At 45.7% G+C, this 22,288-nt stretch overlaps 1 protein-coding gene across 2 annotated transcripts in view; it reads right to left on the reverse strand.

The window, feature by feature from the left end:
- SPATA48 (spermatogenesis associated 48) overlaps positions 1 to 22,288 on the reverse strand; it is a 198,287-nt gene that overhangs the window by 121,518 nt on the left and 54,481 nt on the right. For both annotated transcript variants that reach the window (XM_029589752.1, XM_029589751.1), the window contains exons 3-4: positions 9,857 to 9,933; positions 2,947 to 3,085 (exon numbers count right to left, since the gene is read on the reverse strand). In XM_029589752.1, coding sequence (XP_029445612.1) covers positions 2,947 to 3,085; positions 9,857 to 9,933 — 216 coding nt within the window. The remainder of the gene's footprint in view (positions 1 to 2,946; positions 3,086 to 9,856; positions 9,934 to 22,288) is intronic.

Here is a 22,288-nt window from a genome sequence, read left to right on the forward strand (position 1 = left end):
AACAATGCAGATTGACCTTATTAATACTTATGAGGGTTAATGCTGCCCATCTAATGCTATAACATTAACTACGCCTTAGGGGGTTAAGTTAATTTTGGCAGCCTTAGTATATCATGCTAACTCAATCCTCCAGGGCCTGAACACCACCCCACACCCTCTGAAACAGAACACAGGAACTCTAAACACCCCTATATTTCTCCATCCTTTGAAGCAACATGTGCCCTTGACCCCCCTCCTCCCCACTGTATACACCACTGGGCCTCTGGACCCTCAATTCACCCACCTTCCTTCAAATACTATCTGACCTCCACCTGAAACATTCCCAATCTCCCTGAAAAAAATGGGCCTTCCCAGACTTTGGTGTTCGGGTCAGAGTATCAATGACACCATTTAAACTGTGATGCCACTGTTGAAGGAAGTAAACTGTCCCTCTCCTGCTAGTGAAGAATCAGAATACCTTTTCTGGGAGTGAGTTGGGTCTATGAGGGGAGACTGGTGGATCCAGAAGATCCATCTTGTTTTGGTGCTAAGGAGAAGATATTGGGAAGAAAGGGTCCCAGAGGCCAGATGGTCTTTTGAGGGATGGGGCTTGGAATTAGGGAGGCCACAAAAGCCTGAATTACATGGGGGCAGTGGGGTTTGGATTTTAAATGTAAATTACTCGCCTTTCCAAAGATGAGCTACATTCAGATACAGTAGGTACTTCCCTGCCTCAGCGGGCTTACAATCTGTTGGTATCTAAAGAGTGAAGCAACTTTCCCAAGGTCACAAGGACTGTGAGCAGGATTTCAATCCTGGTTTCCCTGGATCTCAGCCCACTGCTCTCACCATTAGGCTACTCCTCTGGGAACAGGAGAGGGCCTGGTTTTCCTAGTTGGTGTGAGGTCCCCTGGAGGTCAGATAGTGTTCCTGTGGGTTAGAGGAGAGATCCCTTGTATTAACTGACCCTTTAACTTTATTTTGGTGTATCTTCCAACGTTCCTTAAAATGCTTAAAGTGGATCACCATAGTAAAGGTTCATATAACAGCAAAAATACAAACACTTTAGACTAGGTAGCATGGAGGAACCTGAGATACAGAATACAGTAACATTACCATGGCTATACTGTCTTTAATGCGGCCAAGGTATTGCTACTGTGTTCTGCATCGCACTACTTTTCTACATTAGGTATCAAAACTGGCAGGTAACATAGTAACATAGCAAATGATGACAGATAAATACCAAAATGTCTCATCCAGTCTGTCCAGTTAAAATCTGTCCACTCTGGGTAGAAGCACATGAAATTCTGATATGCATCCTGACATCAACTCCCCTCCCCCCCCCCCCAATGTCCTTTACCTGACCTCTGAAAATTAGTAATAATTAAGACATCTTCTGCATAATGGGAGATTTTCTGAGACTAACTTTCAGAATCTAAGGCTGAGACAGAAGATGGTTTCCTAATCTTATGTTACATAGATTCCATTATTAAATTAAACAAAAGAGAGGACAGGGCATCCCTGTCTGATACTCCTACAAATTGAGAACATGGTAGATAGAATTCCCCCTCAACCTACAATTCATTTCTTTCTCCCCAACCTCCAATTCCATCTCTTCAACTGTCCTCGAAAACTTACACCCACTCTTCCCACTCTAAAGCCCTTTCTTCTCCACTTTAAACTGTTTTTTTACTCTCTCCAAACTCCAATTCCTTTCCTCCCCCTACAACCTCAAGTTCCTTTACTCCCTTCCATCTGTGTCCTCATTCTTCTCCACACTGACCATTAATACCTTCTCTTCACTCCTGCATACTTCTGCCTCCAATCCTTTCCTTCCTCCCTCATGCTGGCCAGTACCATGAATATTATCAATAGTTATCCCTCCTCTTCAGCAGCTGACACAATGGACTCCATCAGCCACTACATTAATCATTTGTATTTATATTCTGCCTTTCAGACACTTCAAAGTGAAATACATTCAGGTGCTATAGGTATATTCCTGTCCCCAGAAGGCTCACAATATGCAGGTAAATTGTGCCTGAGGTAGTGAAGTGTGATGTGACTTGCCCAACCTCACAAGGAGTGGCAGTGGGATTTGAACCTTAGAGCAATGGTTATGAACCGGAGAAGCTAACTACTACTCTGTCATTGTTCTCTTCAGCAGCTAGCAAGATGGTCAATGACAGCTGTCCCAAATCATAGTCATCATATCTGGCCACGCTAATATCTGTCTGCATGCAGGTATCTGGGTTGCTCTTCATGGACTAATATTTAGGATGGATGAAATATATAGGAGCATTTTTCCCCACCAAATTTCACCCTGATTTCTTCATCCAGTTGGCAGACATGGTGATACTAATAGGAACTGTTTCTTACAGGACAAAATGCTCTAAATGGGGTAGAAAGGGAAAAATGCGGAAAGAAGAAGAGAGGAAGGAGAAGACATGAAGAAAAAGGAGTCTTGGAAGAAAAGAGGAATGAAAGGCTGAAAAAAGGAACAGTGAACAAGGGTGGTGGAGAAGAACAGAGGCAAGATGAGAGACATCGACTAGGACAATAATTAAAGACTGAAATGTTTCCACAGTTAATACACCATATTCTCCTTCTTATGTGACCTGTCCAGGGAGACTGTAAAATTAATTAAAGCAGATTGGAAACCTTTTCTGTTCTGATACTTTACCTAGTCCTTTTCTATAACACCTGGTCAATATAATAAATTAACATGTATGTTCCTCTATAGAAAGCCTAAATAAAATACACTACAGAGTGACTGAACAGTTACTGTTACTCTACAATGATACTCAAAAACTCATTTTCTCTATTTAAGGAAGCTGCAAGTGTCATTTGGCCTTGCCGAGATTTGAACATGGACAGTTTTTATACAGACTGACACCAGAGACAATGGATTTATCTAACATACAGTATTTCAGTTTTTAAGAGTCACTCTCATAATAATGATGTACTGACCTGCCATACTGCAGGTTCCATTTTATATCTCTTCCATGTAAAATGACGGGAGACAGGATCTGCCATTTTTTCAAGTGTAGTTTCTGGTGGTGATATCTTTGGTGGTAGCTTGGTATCCCATGAAATATCTTCATAGGTCCTGCAACATTAAAGCTAATAGTAAATCCCTTGATTGTAATCTCATAGCATAACACAGTGAAAATGGTGCTCCAATAAACAGACCTATTGAAAATCAAATTGTGGATCATCAAGTAGACAATTACTATACTACAACAAAATATATCTAGTGCTTTGGGACTTACAAATAGCCTATATTAAGCATCATCCTACAGATCTTAGCAAATTAAATGAAAAAAACTGAAAGATTTTCAAAATCAGGTAATAAGAGACCCCAAAAATAATTTTTCTTAGAGAAGCATTTAAAAAAATATATATTTGCCATATGGCAATAAATTGACTATAAAGAACATAGCTCCATTTCTTTATGAAGAAGAAAACTGAAAACATTTGAAAATACAGATATCATTCCACATAAAAATGCTATTGAAAAAACTTTCCTGAAGCAATACTGAATTAGGCTGATCAGTTAATCAGGAGCCAATGAAGGGTTTTTTCAAAGCTGGAGGATATGAAATCTTAGCTTCAAGCCAAGTAAAATTTGGTCTGCCGTGTTCTGAATTAACTGCAGTTAATGTGCATGAACTAGATTGCACATGCTAATAGAACATTTAATGCATGCTACCCCTTACAAAACCATGAGCTCACTTTAGTACATTGGCAGGTCAGAGGTATGACAAAGCCAAAGAGGAGGATTTAAGGATGGAAATAACAAGAGAACGAGAAAAGCAAAAAAGGTGGAGAAGAGGAAAGCATGAGGGAGCAGTACAGTCAGTGTAAAAATGTGGAATAATGCAATTAGAACACATGAATAGACAGGACTAGGGGGCATTCCAGGAAGTTAGCAAGCAGCACATTTAGGACTAATCGGAGAAAATTATTTTTCAGTCAACGCACAATAATTTGTTGCCAGAGGATGTGGTTAGTGCAGTTAGTGTAGCTGGGTTCAAAAAAGGTTTGGATAAGTTCTTGGAGAAGTCCATTAACGGCTATTAATCAAGTTTACTTAGGGAATAGCCACTGCTATTAATTGCATCAGTAGCATGGGATCTTCTTAGTGTTTGGGTACTTGCCAGGTTATTGTGGCCTGGTTTGGCCTCTGTTGGAAACGCAATGCTGGGTTTGATGGACACTTGGTCTGACCCAGCATGGCAATTTCTTATGTTCTTAGGTGATATATTTTGAATGAGGCATTGCATGCTAACATGAACCAGGAAAAAAAAACCTCGAACAATCAATTTAATAGTTAATAACAAACTGGGAAAGAGTGTGCAAAGCCAAGAAGCAGCAACCAAAGCTGGGCACATTTAATTGTGCATTAAGAGGTACATTTTCAAAGGCTTGTGTACCAATTGCACAGTTAAAAATAGAATTAACCACCTAGGGGCCTATTTATTAAGCTGCATTAAATGGCATGTTATACCATTTTACCACAAGCTATTTTCCATGAGATTTACTAAACTTTCGCAAATGGTTACCCTTCTTTAATAACTTCCACATTGTCATGGCCAGGAAAGTGTGGACTTTACCAGTGGCAGTTATGTCAGCTCCTGTCCAGGGGGACCCTGACTGCCCTTGAGTAAGAGGGGATTAGAGAGGGAGGAGTTTAAAGACAGGGGGTGGGACTGCATTGGGAAGGCCTTGGACTCTGCTTTGTGGGGATTCTTGGGACTAGCATCTCCTCTTTACCTGGATGCAGGGAGAAGGAGGAAGCCCAAGAACATGAGCAGGCACATTTATCTGTTGATGCTCTTGAGGGAAAGTTAACTGCTGGTGCCATTAACTTCTGAAGGTTTATAGAATAGGAGAAAGCCTTAGAGGCTGATATTCAAAATGTTTGTATGGATAAACTTCAGGAGGTAGCCAGGCAAAACTTGCTTTTTTCAAATTTCCCCCCCGGCTGATGGCCTAAATTTTGTCTGGGTAGATCATAGCCTGCACAAAATTTAACTGGACAAAAAGATATGGCCCATGGGTTGTTGTGGGAGAGGGGTTGAACCGTGGCCAGTCAGTGCTGATATTCTGCGCTGGCCAGAGAAAGTTACCCAGTTAACTCAGGTTGGTGAAATAGCAAAGTTAACTGGGCAAACCTCCGGACCAGATGTTAAAAAAAAATTTGCCCAGGGGGCTGATGCCATTTTATTCCCATGGGCTGGATTTTCATAAATAATCCCCACCCCACTGCAGCCACTCTGCCTCCATCAGTTGCTCTGTAAAAGTTTTCTTTTAAAAGCTTGCCTACAATTGGATTTTCCCTACCTCCCCCCATCTGCACTGTTAAGAAAAGAAAAAAAGAAGTACCTCAAGCTCTTAACCCTCTTCCTTACCTTGCGTCTAACAAGAAAAGGATCCTCCACATCCAGCCAGCACTATCCTAGGCAGGGCAATTTTCAAAGGGAATTCTGTGCTTAAAGCAGAGTTTCACATGCACAAATAGCCTTTTACAAATCTGTCTTCCCAATACACAGGTAAACTTGAGTGCCCTATGTCATGCATGTGCGCAAATTTACCCAGACTGAGCAGAGGCATTCCTGGGGGTGGCTTAGATTTACAGGCATACTTTTGAATTTTCAAAGGTATGCATATACATTTTTTAAAAAATCTTCTGTGTGGTAAGTTTGATGAGATAATTTTCAAAGTGGATTTATGTGTGCTCCTGCCATGTGACAGGGGCTGACCAATGGCGCCGGTAGCCCCTGTGACATAGTATGGGCAAAGGCTATCGGCGCCATTTTGATTACTGGCAGCCGACAACAAGATCGCTCCTGGCCCCCCCCCCTGGACCCCCAGGGACTTTTGGGGGGTCAGGAGCCCCCAAGACTTGCCAAAAGTCCCTGGGGGTCCAGCGGGGGTCCGGGAGCGATCTTGTTGTCGGCTGCCAGTAATCAAAATGGCACCGATAGCCTTTGCCCATACTATGTCACAGGGGCTACTGGCGCCATTGGTCAGCCCCTGTCACATGGTAGGAGCACAAGATGGCGCCGATGGCCATGTGACAGGGGCTGACCAATGGCACCGGTAGCCCCTGTGACATAGTAGGTCAGAGGCTATTGGTGCCATTTTGAGCGAGGCAGGCACGCCAGGCATGGAGGGACAAATCGGTCGCGGGACCCCACTGGACCGCCAGGGATGTTGATAAGTCTTGGGGAGGGATCAGGATGGTGGGGGGGGGGGGTTGTATTTAATGTTTTATAGTAAGTTTTAATGCTTGGGGTGGGGTTTTTTTTAGCTTCGTTTTCCCACATCATTTTTTGGGCCGGTTTCGGTTTTCCCCGTTTAGTTTTTCAAAAAAACTAACCGAGGAAAATCGAACTTTACCCCGAAGCGTCCGACTCAAAAAATGACCCAGAAGTAAAAAACGAAGCTCATCTCTAATATGCAGTCCGCCAACCAGGAGGCGAGAGTCTGTTTACCCACAGGCTGCCCCAATTTGATAGGATGGAAAGAGACAAACAATTAAGTGCTTTTCCTGTGGGCAGCTGTACGGTCTAGGTAGAACGCCAGAGCCCGTTTGCAGTCAAGGGTATGCAGAGCCTGCTCTCCTGGATTGGAATGGGGCCTGGGAAAAAAGGTAGGTAGTAGAATGGATTGGTTAAGATGAAACTCCGAAACTACCTTAGGTAAGAATTTAGGGTGAGTGTGGAGTACTGCCCAGTCCTGCAGAAGATTAGTGTAAGGCAGATAGGTAACTAGAGACTGTAATTCACTAACTCTGCGAGCGGAAGTGATTGCCAAAAGGAAAATCACTTTCCATGTGAGATATCGAAGGTCACAGGATTGAAGAGGCTCGAATGGTGGTTTCATGAGCCGACCCAAAACTAGGTTGAGGTCCCAAGAAGGGGCCGAAGGAAGCAGAGGAGGCTTGAGGTGAAGCAAGCCTTTCAAAAAACGTGTTACAAGGGGTTGAACTGATATGGGATCATCCCCAACACCTTTATGGAAGGCGGCTACCGCACTGACATGCATCCTGATGGAGGACGTTTTTAGACCTAACTCTGATAAGTGACAGAGATAGTCCAGAAACTTTGTGATTGGACAGGTAAAGGGGGTCAAGGGATTGAGAAGAGCACCATGACGAGAACCTGGTCCATTTGTAAGAATATGATTTACTCGTGGAAGGTTTCCATGAGGCAATCAGGACACGGGAAACTGGTTCAGAAAGGTTAAGTGGCTGAAGGATTACCCTTTCAACATCCAAGCATCAGGGACAAGGCTTGAAGACTGGGGTGGCGTAGGCACCCGCCATTTTGAGTGATTAGAAGCGGGTCCTTTCCCAAGGGAATGTGCCTGCGAATGGAGAGATCCTGAAGTACTGGAAACCACACTTGGCAGGGCCAGTGGGGTGCTATCAGGATCATGGTTTCCTTGTCCTGACATAACTTCACGAGAGTCTTCGAGAGAAGTGGAAGTGGAGGGATGCATATAGGAGACCATCTGCCCATGATAGGGAGAACATGTCTCTTGGTTGATAGTGTTGGCTGCGAGTGAGAGAGCAGAAGTTGTCTACTTTGCGATTTTGAGGTAACGCAAAGAGGTCTATTTGAGGATAACCCCATTGTTGGAAGATCGAGTTCACTACTGAGAGGTTGAGAGACCACTCGTGCAGTTGAAAGGTGTGACTCAGCTTGTCTGCCAACACATTATCCACTCCTGGCAAGTAGGTGGCCTTGAGGTACATCGAGTGGGAGAGGGCCTCCGCCCATATCTGCGCAGCTTCTTGACACAGAAGGTAGGAGCCCCTCCCTCCCTATTTGTTGACGTACCACATGGCCATCTGGTTGTCCATCTGGATTAGGATGACTTGGTTGGAGAGGCGATCCTGAAATACCCTGAGAGCATATCTGATTGCTCGCAGCTCCAAGAAATTTATTTGGTGTTTGGCTTCCTCTGGAGACCAAGATCCTTGTGTCTGCAGATCGGCCACATGGGCTCCCCAGCCGAGGTTGGAGGCATCGGTGGTGACAGTTATTTGAGGGTCTGTAGCCTGGAAGGGCAAGCCCTGGAGGAGACTGACCTGATTTCTACACCAGGCGAGAGACTGACAGAGTGAGTCGGTTACGTGGACAATGGTCAACAGGGGCTGAATGGTTCTTTTTGAGGAGATCCAGGAAATATAACAGCTCCATCCAGGAAATGTAACAGCTCTATCATTTGATGCCTGTCATCTTGTTCAGTCTGCAATTGGAAGGGAACCAATTCAGACATCTCCTTCACAAAATTTAGAAAGGAAGGGTCCTCTGGAGGAGAACGCTTTCTGCTTTCAGTAGGTGAAGGTGGTGAAAGCAAATCATCGGTGTCTGGTGAAGAATCATCAGTCCAGGTGTCGTAGGGATCAGCACCTGCTCTTCTAGGGACTAGAGGAGGACAGGGAGGTAGGATCCCTGAAGGTCCTGGTTGAGGCTACGAAGGACTCGAAGGAATAACTGGAGGCACCGATGAGGGCATCGAAGGCACCTGTGCAGGCATCGAGAGCATCGATGGATGCCTCGGTGGTGCCGATGGATGCGTCGGCGCCGAAGGGTGGATCAGTGGCACTGACGGACGTATCGGCATTGACGGAACTCCCGATGGAGGGATGCGGAAAGGTCAGGAGTGGCTCTTCTTGCAGAGGGTTCTCCTTAGGGATTTTCCCCCTCAAGGGGAAAGGTCTAGAAGATAGGCACTAGAATTCCAGGAGTTGGAGTCTCTGGTATCCCTCTCTCCACAAGATTGCCAGTGGGCCTAATCTCTTCACAAGGAAGAATTCTGGAGAAAGGAGACATCGAGCTATTCTTGCCTTGGGAGTGCCTGGGACCCAGGGATGGGGTTGGCCAGGTCTTACAGGAGGAAGAAGTCTCAGAGTCCAAGATATGTGAAACCTGTCAACCTGTATTACAAACCAGAAGAAGTCTTGGGAGAAGAGGGGAAGGAGGAAATTACTCTCATTCTTGAAGAAATTCTTGGAGAAATGATTCTATAGAAAGATTAGTCTTTGGTGTGCATGTGTATATGTTTGTCTGTGTGTATATGTGTGTTGGGGAGGAGGTTCTTTGAGAAAGGAGACTACCCACCAGAAGAGCAGTCATATGGAGTTCCTATTTGACATGGGAATTCTGGCAGAAGCTCACCCAAGTGCCAGAAGGTGGTGAGAGAGAAGAGGACAGCTATCTTTCTTATCAGGTATTGGGAAAGGCCCAGTTGAGGAGGGGTCTCTGTCCCAGGGAACAGAACTGTCCAAGAGAGAGGGTTGATACTGCTGAAAGAGACTGAGAATATTTTTCTACTTTTGTGGACTTATTTGTAATGTGGTGCATTATTCACTAGTATGCCAGTGTTTTTAGACTTTGTATTGCCCATTTTCAGTACCAGTTAAAGAACTTTTAATTTTTTGGACAACAATCTTGGAGTCTGAGCGGTGTTTGAAGCTGATTGTACTGTTGAGTGGAGGAGCCCTTTTAAGAGGAAACATGAAGGGTCTTGAAAAGGAAATCTTTCCCCCACATCTGCTGTGCGGGAATCCTTGAGAGCCCATGGGGCCTGCTCTGATCCATGAGCCTCCCAGGGAGCTTCACTGCCTCAGAGCTGATCGGGACACAGGCTACATTTAGAACAGGTAGATCCCAATCACCAATTTTGTTTTAAAATTTGTGTCTTAACAATTAGCAAACACGTAGACCCAATTCTTGGATTGTATGTAGTTCAATGAAGTAAAAAGTTAAAGTAATATCCCAAGGGAGTTTTTTTCTGTTCTCTGGATATGGGAAACTAATCTATCGTACAGGAAAAATCCCTGCAGCATAAAATATGCCCCCACCTTTGTGAAGATGTTGTGTACATATGCTTTCTTGCAATTTCATCTCTCCAATGTGCAGAAACAGCATCATCTAAATGCTAAGAGTACAAAAATGGAATGTTAGAAATAGTGCACTGCAACCCACAGAATTAACATCTGTATTAAAACATTTTAATTTAAATTTTCTACTTTTCTAAACTCTACCAGACAAATTCTTCATGTGATAACGATTTCTTGGCTTGAATGAGGCCAAAACAGAAACCTTCCTTAAGAATGAATCAAACTCCATTCTACACTTGAATAGGGCAATTTTACAACAGGTTGCATAAATGTGGGGGCTGTTATGCACCCAAGTTACACCAATTTTCAAAGCAAACTTATACACGTAAGTTCACTTTGAAAATTATCCTGAAAAAACAATAGGCACACAATTATACTTGCTATTTGGTGCATTCAGATTGGCTGAGAGGCTTTACGTTCATGCTTTTTACGATAAAAAATATGGAGGTAATTTTTAAAGGAGTTATATGTGTAAATGTAACATACTATGGTCTTGATTTTCAAAAGCATTTACACATTTAAAACTGGATTTTACACTTGTAAATGCACTTTATCTGTACAAGTGAGCTTTTGAAAACTGCTGCAATATATGCCACTGAATTGTCAATAGACTTTACCTGCGTTAAATTCACTTTACACGGGTAAATGTTTTTTGAAAATTGCAACGAGTATGTTACATTTACATGCGTAATTCCTTTGGAAATTCACCTATATCAAAGCAATTTCAAAAGCTCATTTTGTGCTTAATGGCGAATTTTTAAAAAACATTATCTGGTGGATTTTTAAAGCCCTACACATGCCAAAGCTGGGAGATATGCATGTGTCTTGGGCTGGCACGTAACATGTGGATTTTAAGAAGCGCCCGTGTACAAGCATATCTTCCGGTATACTCACAAATGTATTTATTTTTTTATTTATTTAGTGATTTTTTATATACCGCGGCACGTTAATAACATCACCTCGGTTTACAATAAACAATAATTAGCAACAAGCTTTACAGACAATATGGAATAAGGTGAACATATTATATATCAATTAAGAACAAATTAAGAACAAAGGCCTTCCTTGCCTCAAGGACAACCGTAAATTGTGAGCCCCCTGCAGAATGCAATCTGGTTTGAAGTGGCTGAAAGGAGGATGTTAAATGTTGGCTGCAATCTGAAACGTTTTCCTGAGCTGGCCCTGCCTAGAAAAGGTTTATGCATTGATGAAGTCCCACTCTGCTGGCACGTGAAGTCCTTCCACGCAGAAGCCAGATGCCAAGGTAAAAATCAGGCTGCATGTGCTTAAGAAACCTTACGGCACGGTTTTAAAATACATGTGGTTCTGGTTTTCTTTTCCTTAAAGATTGTCAGATTTCCAACTTTTTAAATAAGGTCTCTGTTCATTCTCTTCCAGCAAAAATATAATGGAGTCTTCAGCTTAGCCTGTGTTTCAGCTACTGAGGGCCCAGCTGGTCAGGGGCGAGTGCTTCTTAAGTAGGAAGGGGAAAGCGAGAGCAGACATCAAGTAAGGTCAGCAGGAGAGAAATGCTTCAGAGAGTTCAGAGAGTTCAAAAAGGGGTGGAGTGTGGGAGTGGTCTTGGCAGGGCATGGCCTGGGCATCTCGAGGGAAGGCCAAAAGATGTGCATGTAAATACTTTCGGGCACAAGCGTGCTTCGGGTATCCTCACCGCATAACTTTACGTCTGCTATTGCTGGTGTGTAAGTCAAAAAATAAAAAAATCTGGGTTAGTCAGTGGGGTTTTAAGGGTCGGGTTTAACAGGGAGAAGGGAGCCTTTAAAACTAGGAGGGTAAGGAAGTCCTATCCTTATACTGGGTGAGCTGGGAAAAGGGTAAGGAGCTTCGGCGCACACCCCTTATAAAAGCCGCCCCACTTACGCAGTAGATATGGCATTTGTGTGCACATGCGCGCATCTATATAAAACTGAGTGCACATGTATGTCTGTACAGCCTTTTTTATAACATATGGGCATATGTGACCGTATGTCATAAAATTGCCGCATCCATGTGCGTGAGCCAGCATATGCGTGCACGTGTGCATGCGTGATTGTCTTAAAATTCACCTCTATGACGGTAATTTTCAAATGGGCGCGTGAGTGCATCAGCACGTGCCCAGAGATGTGGCAATTTTATAACATACGCGCCCACACTCGCTATAATATAGCCTAGGTGCATGTATGTGTGTGCCTAGTTTTGCAAATGGATGTGCACAGCCACGTAAAGTCGGGTTTGAGTTGCGTAAGTGAGAGAATTTTATAACAGGTATATGTCCACGCCATAACCAGTTTCACCAGTTCACCCCGTCTAAGGTCCTCCAAACCCCCCTGGTTCTTTGCCTGCATTCCCCTCAGTTACTCCAAACACAAATATACCTCCTATTAGGAAAACAGAACAAACCAAGCTTCTACAGATCCCTATATTGAAATGGCACATTAACAGGATACTTAACCTCAATCACAAATACAGAACACAGACAAACCCATGCCAAATATAGAATAAAGTGACCATAAAGTATAAATGGAAAAGTACAGACATAAACTAAACTGGACACTGCAACAAGTCAGAGTCAGTATGTAGTGAACATAGGGAAAAACTAAAGCATCTTCCTTCCTCAGAAAACATCAAATAATAAAATCAAGAAATATAAAGCATCAATCATAATAGTTAAACCATACAAATAAAAGGAATTACTATTTCAAAAAAAGCAGATGAACAGAATAACATCCAATAATTAAAAACTCATATATTTTTAAAATTTTCCCAAACACCAATTCAATATTTCAAAACCGCAAACACATCAAATAACACCCAATTAATTAAAATCAATAAGGATTAAAAAAAATCACTCACTCTCCATACCTGGGAACTTCCACACAAGCATACACTGGCTCCATTCTCTCTCTTCCCTATATACACACTGGCTGCACTCCCTCTCTTCCACACATACACAGGCTCCATTCCTTCTCCTCCATACACACACACTGGCTTCACTCCCTCTCCTCCATCCACACACACACACACACACACGCTCCATTCCCTTTCCTCCATGCACACAAACACTGGCTCCACTCCCTCTCCCTCACACACGGCTCGATACAGTAAAGTGGGGCCGCGGTTACCCCGCTCCTAACCCACTTTCTACTCACTTTCCGGCCGCGTTAGCCCTTCCTGCGATACACTATCCCCTTTAACCCATCCTTACCGCCTCTTTAAATCCCCGGGTAACCCCTTCCGCACGCGGCATGTATATTAAATGTAAACGATCGAATTAGCTATTCCCTCCCATACAGTAACGCGCGCCCCGACTATCGCTATTTTACCCTGCCGTTTTGCCGTGCGTTTAACCTGCTAATTTACCGCCTACCCTTACCCCTGGGTTAGAGGCAGGGGTAAGGGTAGACGGCAAACTTTTCCCCAAAAGGAAACCTCTAAAAACCTAAAATCCCCTCCTCCCGAAGCGACTGGACATTACTTTTTGTTGTTTTCTTACTTTTTGTTGCTTTCAGCTCCTTCCCTTCTCTGACATCCTCCAGAGGGGGCAGCCGGCGGTGAAAGCAGCTTGCAGCGTTCCCCCCCGCGCAGGTCCTGGTTCTCCTGGCTCAGCCCTCATCAAATTGTCAAGTCGGGTGAGAGCCCACTGTTGTGTCCTCTCCAGTCACGGCGCGAGCGAAGGCACGCTCAAGCTAAGGTGATCAGACAGTTCCTGCTTTGCTCGGAGATATTCAAATCAAAAGTCACGGCGCGAGCGAAGCGAAGCGTACTTTGATTAGCCTGAGCGCCCGTCAATTTGGGCGCTCCGGCCAATGAAAGCACATAGACGGGCGCGCGTGACGTCACGGCGTGCGTCAAGCGCGCCCGTCTATGTGCTTTCATTGGCCTGAGCGCCCGTCAATTTGGGCGCACATGGACGGGCGCGTGTGACGTCACGGCGTGCGTCAAGCGCGCCCGTCTATGTGCTTTCATTGGCTGGAGTGCCCGTCAATTTGGGCGCTCCGGCCAATGAAAGCACATAGACGGGCGTGATGCACGCCATGACGTCACGCACGCCCGTCTATGTGCTTTCATTGGCCGGAGCACCCAAATTGACGGGCACTCAGGCTAATGAAAGTATGCTTCGCTTCGCTCGTGCCGTGACTTTTGATTTGAATATCTCCGAGCAAAGCAGGAACTGTCTGATCACCTTACCTTGAGCGTGCCTTCACTCGCGCCGTGACTGGAGAAGGCACAGAACAGTGGGCTCTCACCCGACTTGACAATTTGATGAGGGCCGAGCCAGGAGAACCGGGACCTGCATGGGGGGGGGAACGCTGCAAGCCGTTTTCACCACCGGCTGCCCCCTCCGGAGGATGGCAGAGAAGGGAAGGGGCTGAAAAGCAACAAAAGGTAAGTTGGTACATGTCAAGCCGCTTCGGGAGGAGGGGATTTTTGGTTTTTAGGTTTTCATGGGTTAAAGTTGGGATCCACTTCCTGGTGCCTGTCATTTGAAATGACAGGTACCAGCGCACCCAGGATACTGTATAGGCACTGTATTAAGCGCCTATACAGTAAAATGGGTTGCGCGGGCCTAACGCTTCGCCTAACGCTTCTTGGACGCTGCTTAGATTTGCATGAGATTATAGTACAGGATCGAGCGGTAGGTGAGCCGGACTGTGCGTGCAGCAACCGCGGGTGCGCCCGGCACTAACGCAGCTCTTCCTACCTGCCCTTACTGGATCGACCTGACAGACACACTGACTCCACTCCATCTCCTTTACAAACACACACACAAACGCTGGCTCTACTCCCTCTTCTTCACTGACACACACACACTGGCTCCACTCCATCTCCTTTACAAACACATGTACACACACACACATACACACACTGGCTGCACTCCCTCTCCTTCACACACACACACACACAGGTGCTGACTCCACTCCCTCTCCTCCAATCTCACATATGCTGACTCCACTCCCTCTCTTTCACTCACGCACACTCAGGGGCTGGCTCCACTCCCTTTCCTCCATACACACACAGGCTGACTTCATTTCTTCTCCTTTACAACACACACACACACACACACACACACACACACACATACACGCTGGCTCTACTCCCTCTCCTTCACTCACACACACAGGGGCACTGACTCCACTCCCTCTCCTCCAATTACACACACTGGCTCCACTCCCTCTCCTTCATTCACACACAGGCTGGCTTCATTCCCTCTCCTTCATACATACACACACACACAAACACACACTGGCTCCACACCCTCTCCTCCACACAAACACACACGAGCGGGCTCTGTCTCCAGCTCCAATCCCTCTCTTTCAGTTAGGTCATGGGTCTCCTCCACCTCTGCTGCCAGGCGGGATAGGGTTGCCTGGAGGTAGCAGGCTTCCTCCTCTTCTGCCACCAGGCAGGATGGACTCACTGGCAGCTGTGGGCCTCCTACTCTTCTGCTGCTGGATGGAATAAGCATCCCTTGTGGCCATGTGCTTCCTCCTCTTCAGCTGCTGGGTGGGATGAAATTCCCGGCAGCTGCAGTCAGTTCTGCCGCTGGGTGGGATAGGTGTCCTTGGCAGCTGCAGGCCTCCTCCTCTTCTGCCGCTGGGCAGGATGGACTCCCCCAGCAGCCGTGGGCCTTTTCTTCTTCTGCCACCAGGTGGATTATGCACCCCAGCGACCGCAGGCCTCCTTTTCTTCAGCCGCCAGGCAGGATGGACTCCCTAGCAGCCATGGGCCTCCTCCTCTTCTGCTGCCGGGTGGGATAGACACCCCCGGCGGCTGTGGGCCTTCTCCACCTCTGCCACTGGCGGGATGGGCTCCCCCGGCGGCTGTGGGCCTTCTCCACCTCTGCCACTGGCGGGATGGGCTCCCCCGGCAGCCGTGGGCCTCTTCCACCTCTGCCGCTGAGCGGGACAGACGCTCTCGATGGCCGTATAGCCTTTTCTTCTTTGGACAGGATGGGATCCCCTACTCCCTTGGTGGCCTCCTACAGCCTGGTGCCTGGGATCCTTGCCCCCCCCCTGGCCCCCCCCTCGCTATACCACTGAAGTAAAGTTACATGGCAGGGGACCTTGGTGTGCATCAGGGGCACATCAGAATTTAAGCGCACATCTCTTGGCCAATCCCCGATATGCCCTCAACCCTGCCCCTGTTTGGAAACGTTTGAGATGTGTGTGCAGCGGCATTTACATGTTTTTTTTTTTTGTAGAATAATGTTTATTCAGGTGTTAACCAAATATAACAACAGTCATATTGAAGACAACAGAAGTAACATACAACATTATAGGTATGCGTCAGAAACATACAATATGTGAAAGGCATGTAACTGCCATTCCTGCAGCCGTCAGCATGACAGTAACGTTGCAACTTATGAACATAACACCCCAGTTTTTTAGGGAGGGTAAACATCGCCTCCTCAGCTTTATTCCCCACCCCCCTCCCTTCCGCCCTCCCTCCCACCCAAGCAACAGAATGTCCAAACAATTAGGGTATGCACATGGAACCACAAAGAGCCAGAATAATGAAACTAAGGATCAAATATCAGAGTTCAAAGATCAAAGATCAAATATCAGAGTTCAAAGTCAAAGTCAAAGTCAAAGTCAGGTGTGGCATAAAAAGACATATACATATACATATACAGAAGCGCGTCGGGTGTGACAGGTAAAGTATACTTCAGCGTGGGCCAGGACTGTACTCAGCGGACTCAAAGTGAGAAAGGAGGATCCCCGCAGATCTCAGTAAGAGCCACGCTCGAGAGTCAATCCCATTATCAATCCATAATCCAATGACATGTGTGGCCATCACAGCCAAGGTCCCACGGTCCTGTTGGTAAGCAGGAAACCCTCACGCGGTTGAGGAATGAGGAGGCTGAGAGAACTTCTTGGGGACCAGTTGTCGTTGAAGCGGTTCTGGTAGCAGGGTCAAGTAAGGATCCCAAATCTCTTGAAATAAGGACAGACGTTTAGAGGCAAGTGTGTAGGCCAACAAGTGCTCCAAATGTACCAGATGATGGAGTTTCTGGGTCCATACAGCAAATAAGTCCGGAAAGGAGACCGTCCAGGAGGATAGTATGGCTGATTTCGCCATTAAAGCCAATTTATCAAGCAGCAAGCGTTGTGGTACAGACAACCAATCAACATAAGAATCATAAAGGCCCAATAGCCAAATTTCAGGTACTAACGGTATATCTAAGGTCCAAAGGTTTTTGGCTTTTTTCGCGATTAAGGACCAAAACTGTTGAACATAAGAGCAAAACCAGAAACAGTGCAATAAGTCCGGTTTGGGGTGTGAGCAGCGTAGACAGCTAGCGTGAGGTACAAGTCCCATATGGTAAGCATGCCGTTGAGAATAATAGGCAAAATGTAACAACTTAAATTGCTTGTCCCGGAAGGTTACATTGTCCACCATTTTATCTATGTTCGCAAAGCAGGAGAAAAAAGTATCACAGGGGATTGAAGTGCCCAGGCCAGAGTTCCAGGTCGCCAGTAAAGAGTGAAGGTATGTTTGAGACTTAAGATCTAATAAACCTTTATAATACTGGGCACATTTCAAACGTTTGTTATCCAGCCCGAGCAACAAATTATGAACGGAGGCATATTCCGGAAACCTGGGATTCCTGCCGCATTGTATCTGGATGAAGTGCCTCAACTGAAGAAACCCATAATGGTCTTGGTTGGCAAGCGAGTATTTTATCCTCAGGTCTTGAAAGCTGAGAAGATGACCGGAAGCCAAGCCGGAACTAAATAGCTGCGATATCCAAATCAGTCCTTTCTCTTTCCAGGTGGTAAAGAGTGAACGGTCCATCCCTGGAGGAAACAGGGGGCAGCCGGTGATATGCAGGCAGGCTGTGATACCCGGCCAGAGTCCCAATTGCTTGCAAATAAATCTCCATGCTTGTCGCATAGGCCTGATCATTGTGCTGTGAAGTAAGTGCGGAGGTAACATATCAGAGGGCATATGTAAAAGAGAGCTTAAAGACCAAGGAGCCCCCCAGTCCTTATAGAATTGCAATGGAGTAACATAATCCGTATCAAAGAGCCAATCTCTGATATGGCGGAGTAAACAAGCACAGTTATATAAAGACAAATCCGGGCAGTTAAGACCTCCCCTTTGTTTTGACTGCATTAGCATTGATAAAGATATGCGAGCCCGTTTGCCCCCCCAGATAAACAGGTTTAATGCTCGGTTAATTTCCTTAATATCTGTCCGGGTCAACCAGATAGGCAACATTTGGAATAAATATATCCAGCGTGATATCTCCATCATTTTCACCAATTGTATCTTCCCTGACAGGGAGAGGGGGAGATCTCTCCACTGGTTCAGGTTACGAATCAGTTTTTGTTTTAAGGGACTTACATTTAAGGCGTATAACTGGGTTGGATCCGCTGGAATTTTGATTCCCAGATACTTTAGGTCAGAGGAGACCCACTTTAAGGGGAACACCCCTGCCCATGAAGCCTGCAACCGCCCGGTGATATCCAAGGCCTCCGACTTATCAGTATTAATTTTTAAACCAGCGAATTTACCAAAGGCCCTCTGAATATCAAGCACCTCCGGTAAGGCCAACAAGGGATTGCGAAGGAAAATTAACATATCGTCCGCAAAAGCTGCTATAGTAAATGGAGTAGAGATATCTTGACACCCAGATATCGCCGGAGAACTACCCAATTTCCTTAGCAAAGGATCCAGAGAGAGGACATATAAAATAGGCGACAGGGGACAACCTTGTCTGACTCCCCGCTGGATAGAGATGGTATCAGAGAGCGTGTCATTTACTAGGAGGTGGGATTTTGGATTCTTATATAACATGGTGATCCGGTGGTAAACATTCCCTGTTATCCCAAATCTGCGCAATACAGAGAACATATAGTCCCAAGCCACTCTATCAAAGGCTTTCTCAGAATCAAATCCGACCGCCATGGATGGGTGCCCCTGTTGCCTAGCGATTTCAATTGCAGACAGTAGTTTGATAACTGTGGAACTGGGCTTACGGTGTTTAACAAATCCAGTTTGATGGGAAGAAATAATATCTGGAAGGGTCGTACTCAAACGATTAGCTAAGATACGGGCATAAATTTTCAGATCACAGTTTAAGAGTGATATAGGACGATAGGAAGCGGCGTTTAAGGGATCCTTCCCCGGTTTAGGGAGAATAGTAATATAAGCTGTGTTAAAGTCGCTGGGAAATTCCCCCACCAATTCCGCTTCCCTGAAGAACTGACATAATGGCTTGGTTAGTTGAGGTCGTAAAATTTTATAAAAGTCGGAAGGGAAGCCATCTGGACCGGGAGCTTTATGAGGCTTACTTTGTTGGATTACCTGCTGAATTTCTTGTTCCAAAATTGGTTTATTTAAAGCGTCTAGTTGAGAGGCTGTCAATTGCGGCAAAGAGAGAGTTTGAAAAAACTCTTCTTCATCATGTGAGGAGCCTACTCTATCCTCTGTGTACAAGTGGCTATAAAAGTCCCGTAGAACTTTACAAACCTCTGGGGTTTTGGTAACCAATTGCCCAGTGTCTGTGCGGAGGCTACTGATAAAATTTTTTCTTCTTTTAGTGGCTACTAATCTGGCAAGTAATCCTCCCGCTTTATTCCCAAAGCGATGGTAATTAAGCTCTGCATGTGTTAGGGCCCTCTGAGCTCTCATATGAAGAAGGGAATTCAGTTGATTTAAACACGCCCAATAAGCTTCTTTAGTGGCTGGTGACGGGGCCTGTGCTAGCAGTCTTTTCCGATCTTTTAATTCCTTTTCTAACTGCAAAATAGAGCTCACGAGCTGTTTCCTCCTTTTAACAGTATAGGCAATGATATCGCCTCGTATAACAGCTTTCCCTGTTGCCCAAAAAAGTATTGGTTGACCTATGTGTCCTTCATTGTTCCTCGCAAATTCCTCCCATTTTTGGCGCAAATACTGATGAAATTGTTTATCATTACCCAGGCGACTCGGAAATCGCCATGATCCTGGGGTACGGGGCTCCCTGGATAACTTAAGACACACCCACGTTGGAGCGTGGTCTGATATTACTATGGAGCCAATGTCTGCCGCTTCAACCCAGGTAAATAGAGAAGAAGCCACCAGCACATAATCAATGCGTGACATAGTATGGTGCGCTCGGGAGACATGGGTATACTCTCGGGCTGTGGGGTTCAAAACCCTCCAAACATCTAACAGGTCCAGTTTCCTGCATACATAATCTATATCAGATTCTTTTGGTACTTTATAGCTGCTAGGGATACTTGATTTGTCTAAGGTTGCATCAGAGACACCATTAAAGTCTCCTGCCAGAATCAAGGAACCTTGAAGATGTTCTAGAACTTGAGAGAGAAGATGCCCAAAAAATTTTCTATCGGCAGTATTAGGGGCATATACATTACAAATAGTGAGAGGTTGTCCCTCTAACATGCCGGTAATGAGAATAAATCTGCCCTCCGGGTCCGCCACTTCTTTAGAAATGATATAGGGAGTATTCTTATTCACCAGTATCGCTACCCCTCTCTTGCGACCAACCGCCGGGGCAAAGTGGCAAGTAGTCACCCATTCCCTACAAAGTTTTTTATTTTCCAAAATGTTGAGGTGTGTTTCCTGGAGGCACGCTATATGCGTGTTAAGACGTGCCAGGTGTTGAAAAACCTTTTTCCTTTTTATAGGACTACCAAGGCCATCTACATTCCAGGATACCACTTTGTAGGTGGAGCCCATTATCCAGCTTCCCCTCCAATGCTACATACCGGAATAACATCAATGAAAAAGGAAAGGGAGGCCCCCAGCCTAGCCCCCCTTCCCCCCATCAACGCCAAACGCGCCCCCGTAGGATTATAGTGAGCCACAACCCGTTTCTCCAAAACCAGTCCAACCATCGCGGCTCCCCGTGCAATACCCCAAAAATAAAGGAAAAAATAAAACCCCCGCCACCCCCCCCCCCCCCCTTTCCCCCTCATATCTACTAACCCTACACAGGCTAAGCCTGAAGTGAGAGCACGCAGGGATGTGTTGGGAGCATAGGACCCCCCCCTCCCCCACACCCTTATTCGTGCTTAAACAGATAAACAGTAAATAAAGAACTTCCAAATTCAGTACATCACTTTTTTAAGTCCTCCTGAAGGTGTCTCGTGGCTTCGGGGGATGAGTACACAGTCCAGCTCCCCTCCCTGTAGACTTTCAGTTTCGCTGGAAATTGTAGCATGAAACGGACCTGTTTTTCAAAAAGTAAATTACACACCGCTGAAAAAGCCTTCCGTTGCGCTGTGACTCGTGCCGAATAATCCGGTGCCATGCGGATGCGGTGCCCTTGGAACTGCAGATCAGGTAATTTCCGCGCTGCTTGTAACACACTCTCTTTATGGTAGTAATTTAAGATTTTTATGATGACTATCCGCGGGCGAGAATTCAGCCCGGCGTCAGAAGGTCGCGGCCCCAGCCTGTGCGCCCGCTCGATCTCAAAGCGGGTCTGTAGCTCACTTAACCCAAGGGCCTCTGGAATCCAAGTCATCAACGTAGAACGGAGATTCTGATCTAGAATAGATTCCGGGAAGCCAAGCAGCCGCAAGTTAGACCGCCTTGATCGGTTCTCCAAATCATCAGTTTTATCTTTTTGGTCCGCCAGTTCTTTTTCCAGGACATGGACCCGGTTTGTGAGAGCAAGTACGTCATCTTCCAAAACTCCCGTGCGGCCTTCAACCTGATCGAGCCTAGGAGCAAATTCTGATAGAGCTGATTGCATCGTCGTCAATTGCTCAGAAAGCCCTGTAAATTTACTTTCCAGCGCCTGTAATATCGCCTCTTGCAGCTCCAGTGTGGTGGGATGCGTCTGCTGCGTACCAGGACTCCGTTCCCCACTACTCGCGGTCCCCGTGTCCGCCGCCATCTTGGCTCCAAGGCCTCCTGGTTTTTCCTTTTCTTTTCTTGTTGTTTTTGGTGGCATAGTCACCGGCGACTTATGCATGTAATTAGTAATCGACATAAGCCACCCGTAGGAGCAAGAATGCCGACAAAAAATTGTGCAGAAGGACGGATGGAGTGGGATTAGGGGGGTCCTATCCCCGGAGCGGTGCCTGATGCGTCCGGCCCCGTTCACCACATCACGTGGTCTCCTCGGCATTTACATGTTTATATGGGTGCTTTTAAAAATACAGTCAATGTTTGCGAGCCTGACTTCTTCACATATCCACTAATTGATGCACGTGCTGGGCTTTTAAAATTCACCTTTAAGTGCATTTAAGTGTTATATTTACATTTTCTTTTGAAAATGATCTCCTGTATAAGTGAATTAGCAGGTGTAAAAATGTTTGGACAAGTTTGGTAATGTATGCATGTGCACCGCTTACAAAACTGCAAACTATGATGGTAACTTTTGAACGGGCGCATGTACACCCATACGTGTGCATATACAGGAACGAAGCC

Source organism: Rhinatrema bivittatum, chromosome 2, assembly GCF_901001135.1.
Source record: "Rhinatrema bivittatum chromosome 2, aRhiBiv1.1, whole genome shotgun sequence".
In the NCBI taxonomy this organism is placed as follows: domain Eukaryota; kingdom Metazoa; phylum Chordata; class Amphibia; order Gymnophiona; family Rhinatrematidae; genus Rhinatrema; species Rhinatrema bivittatum.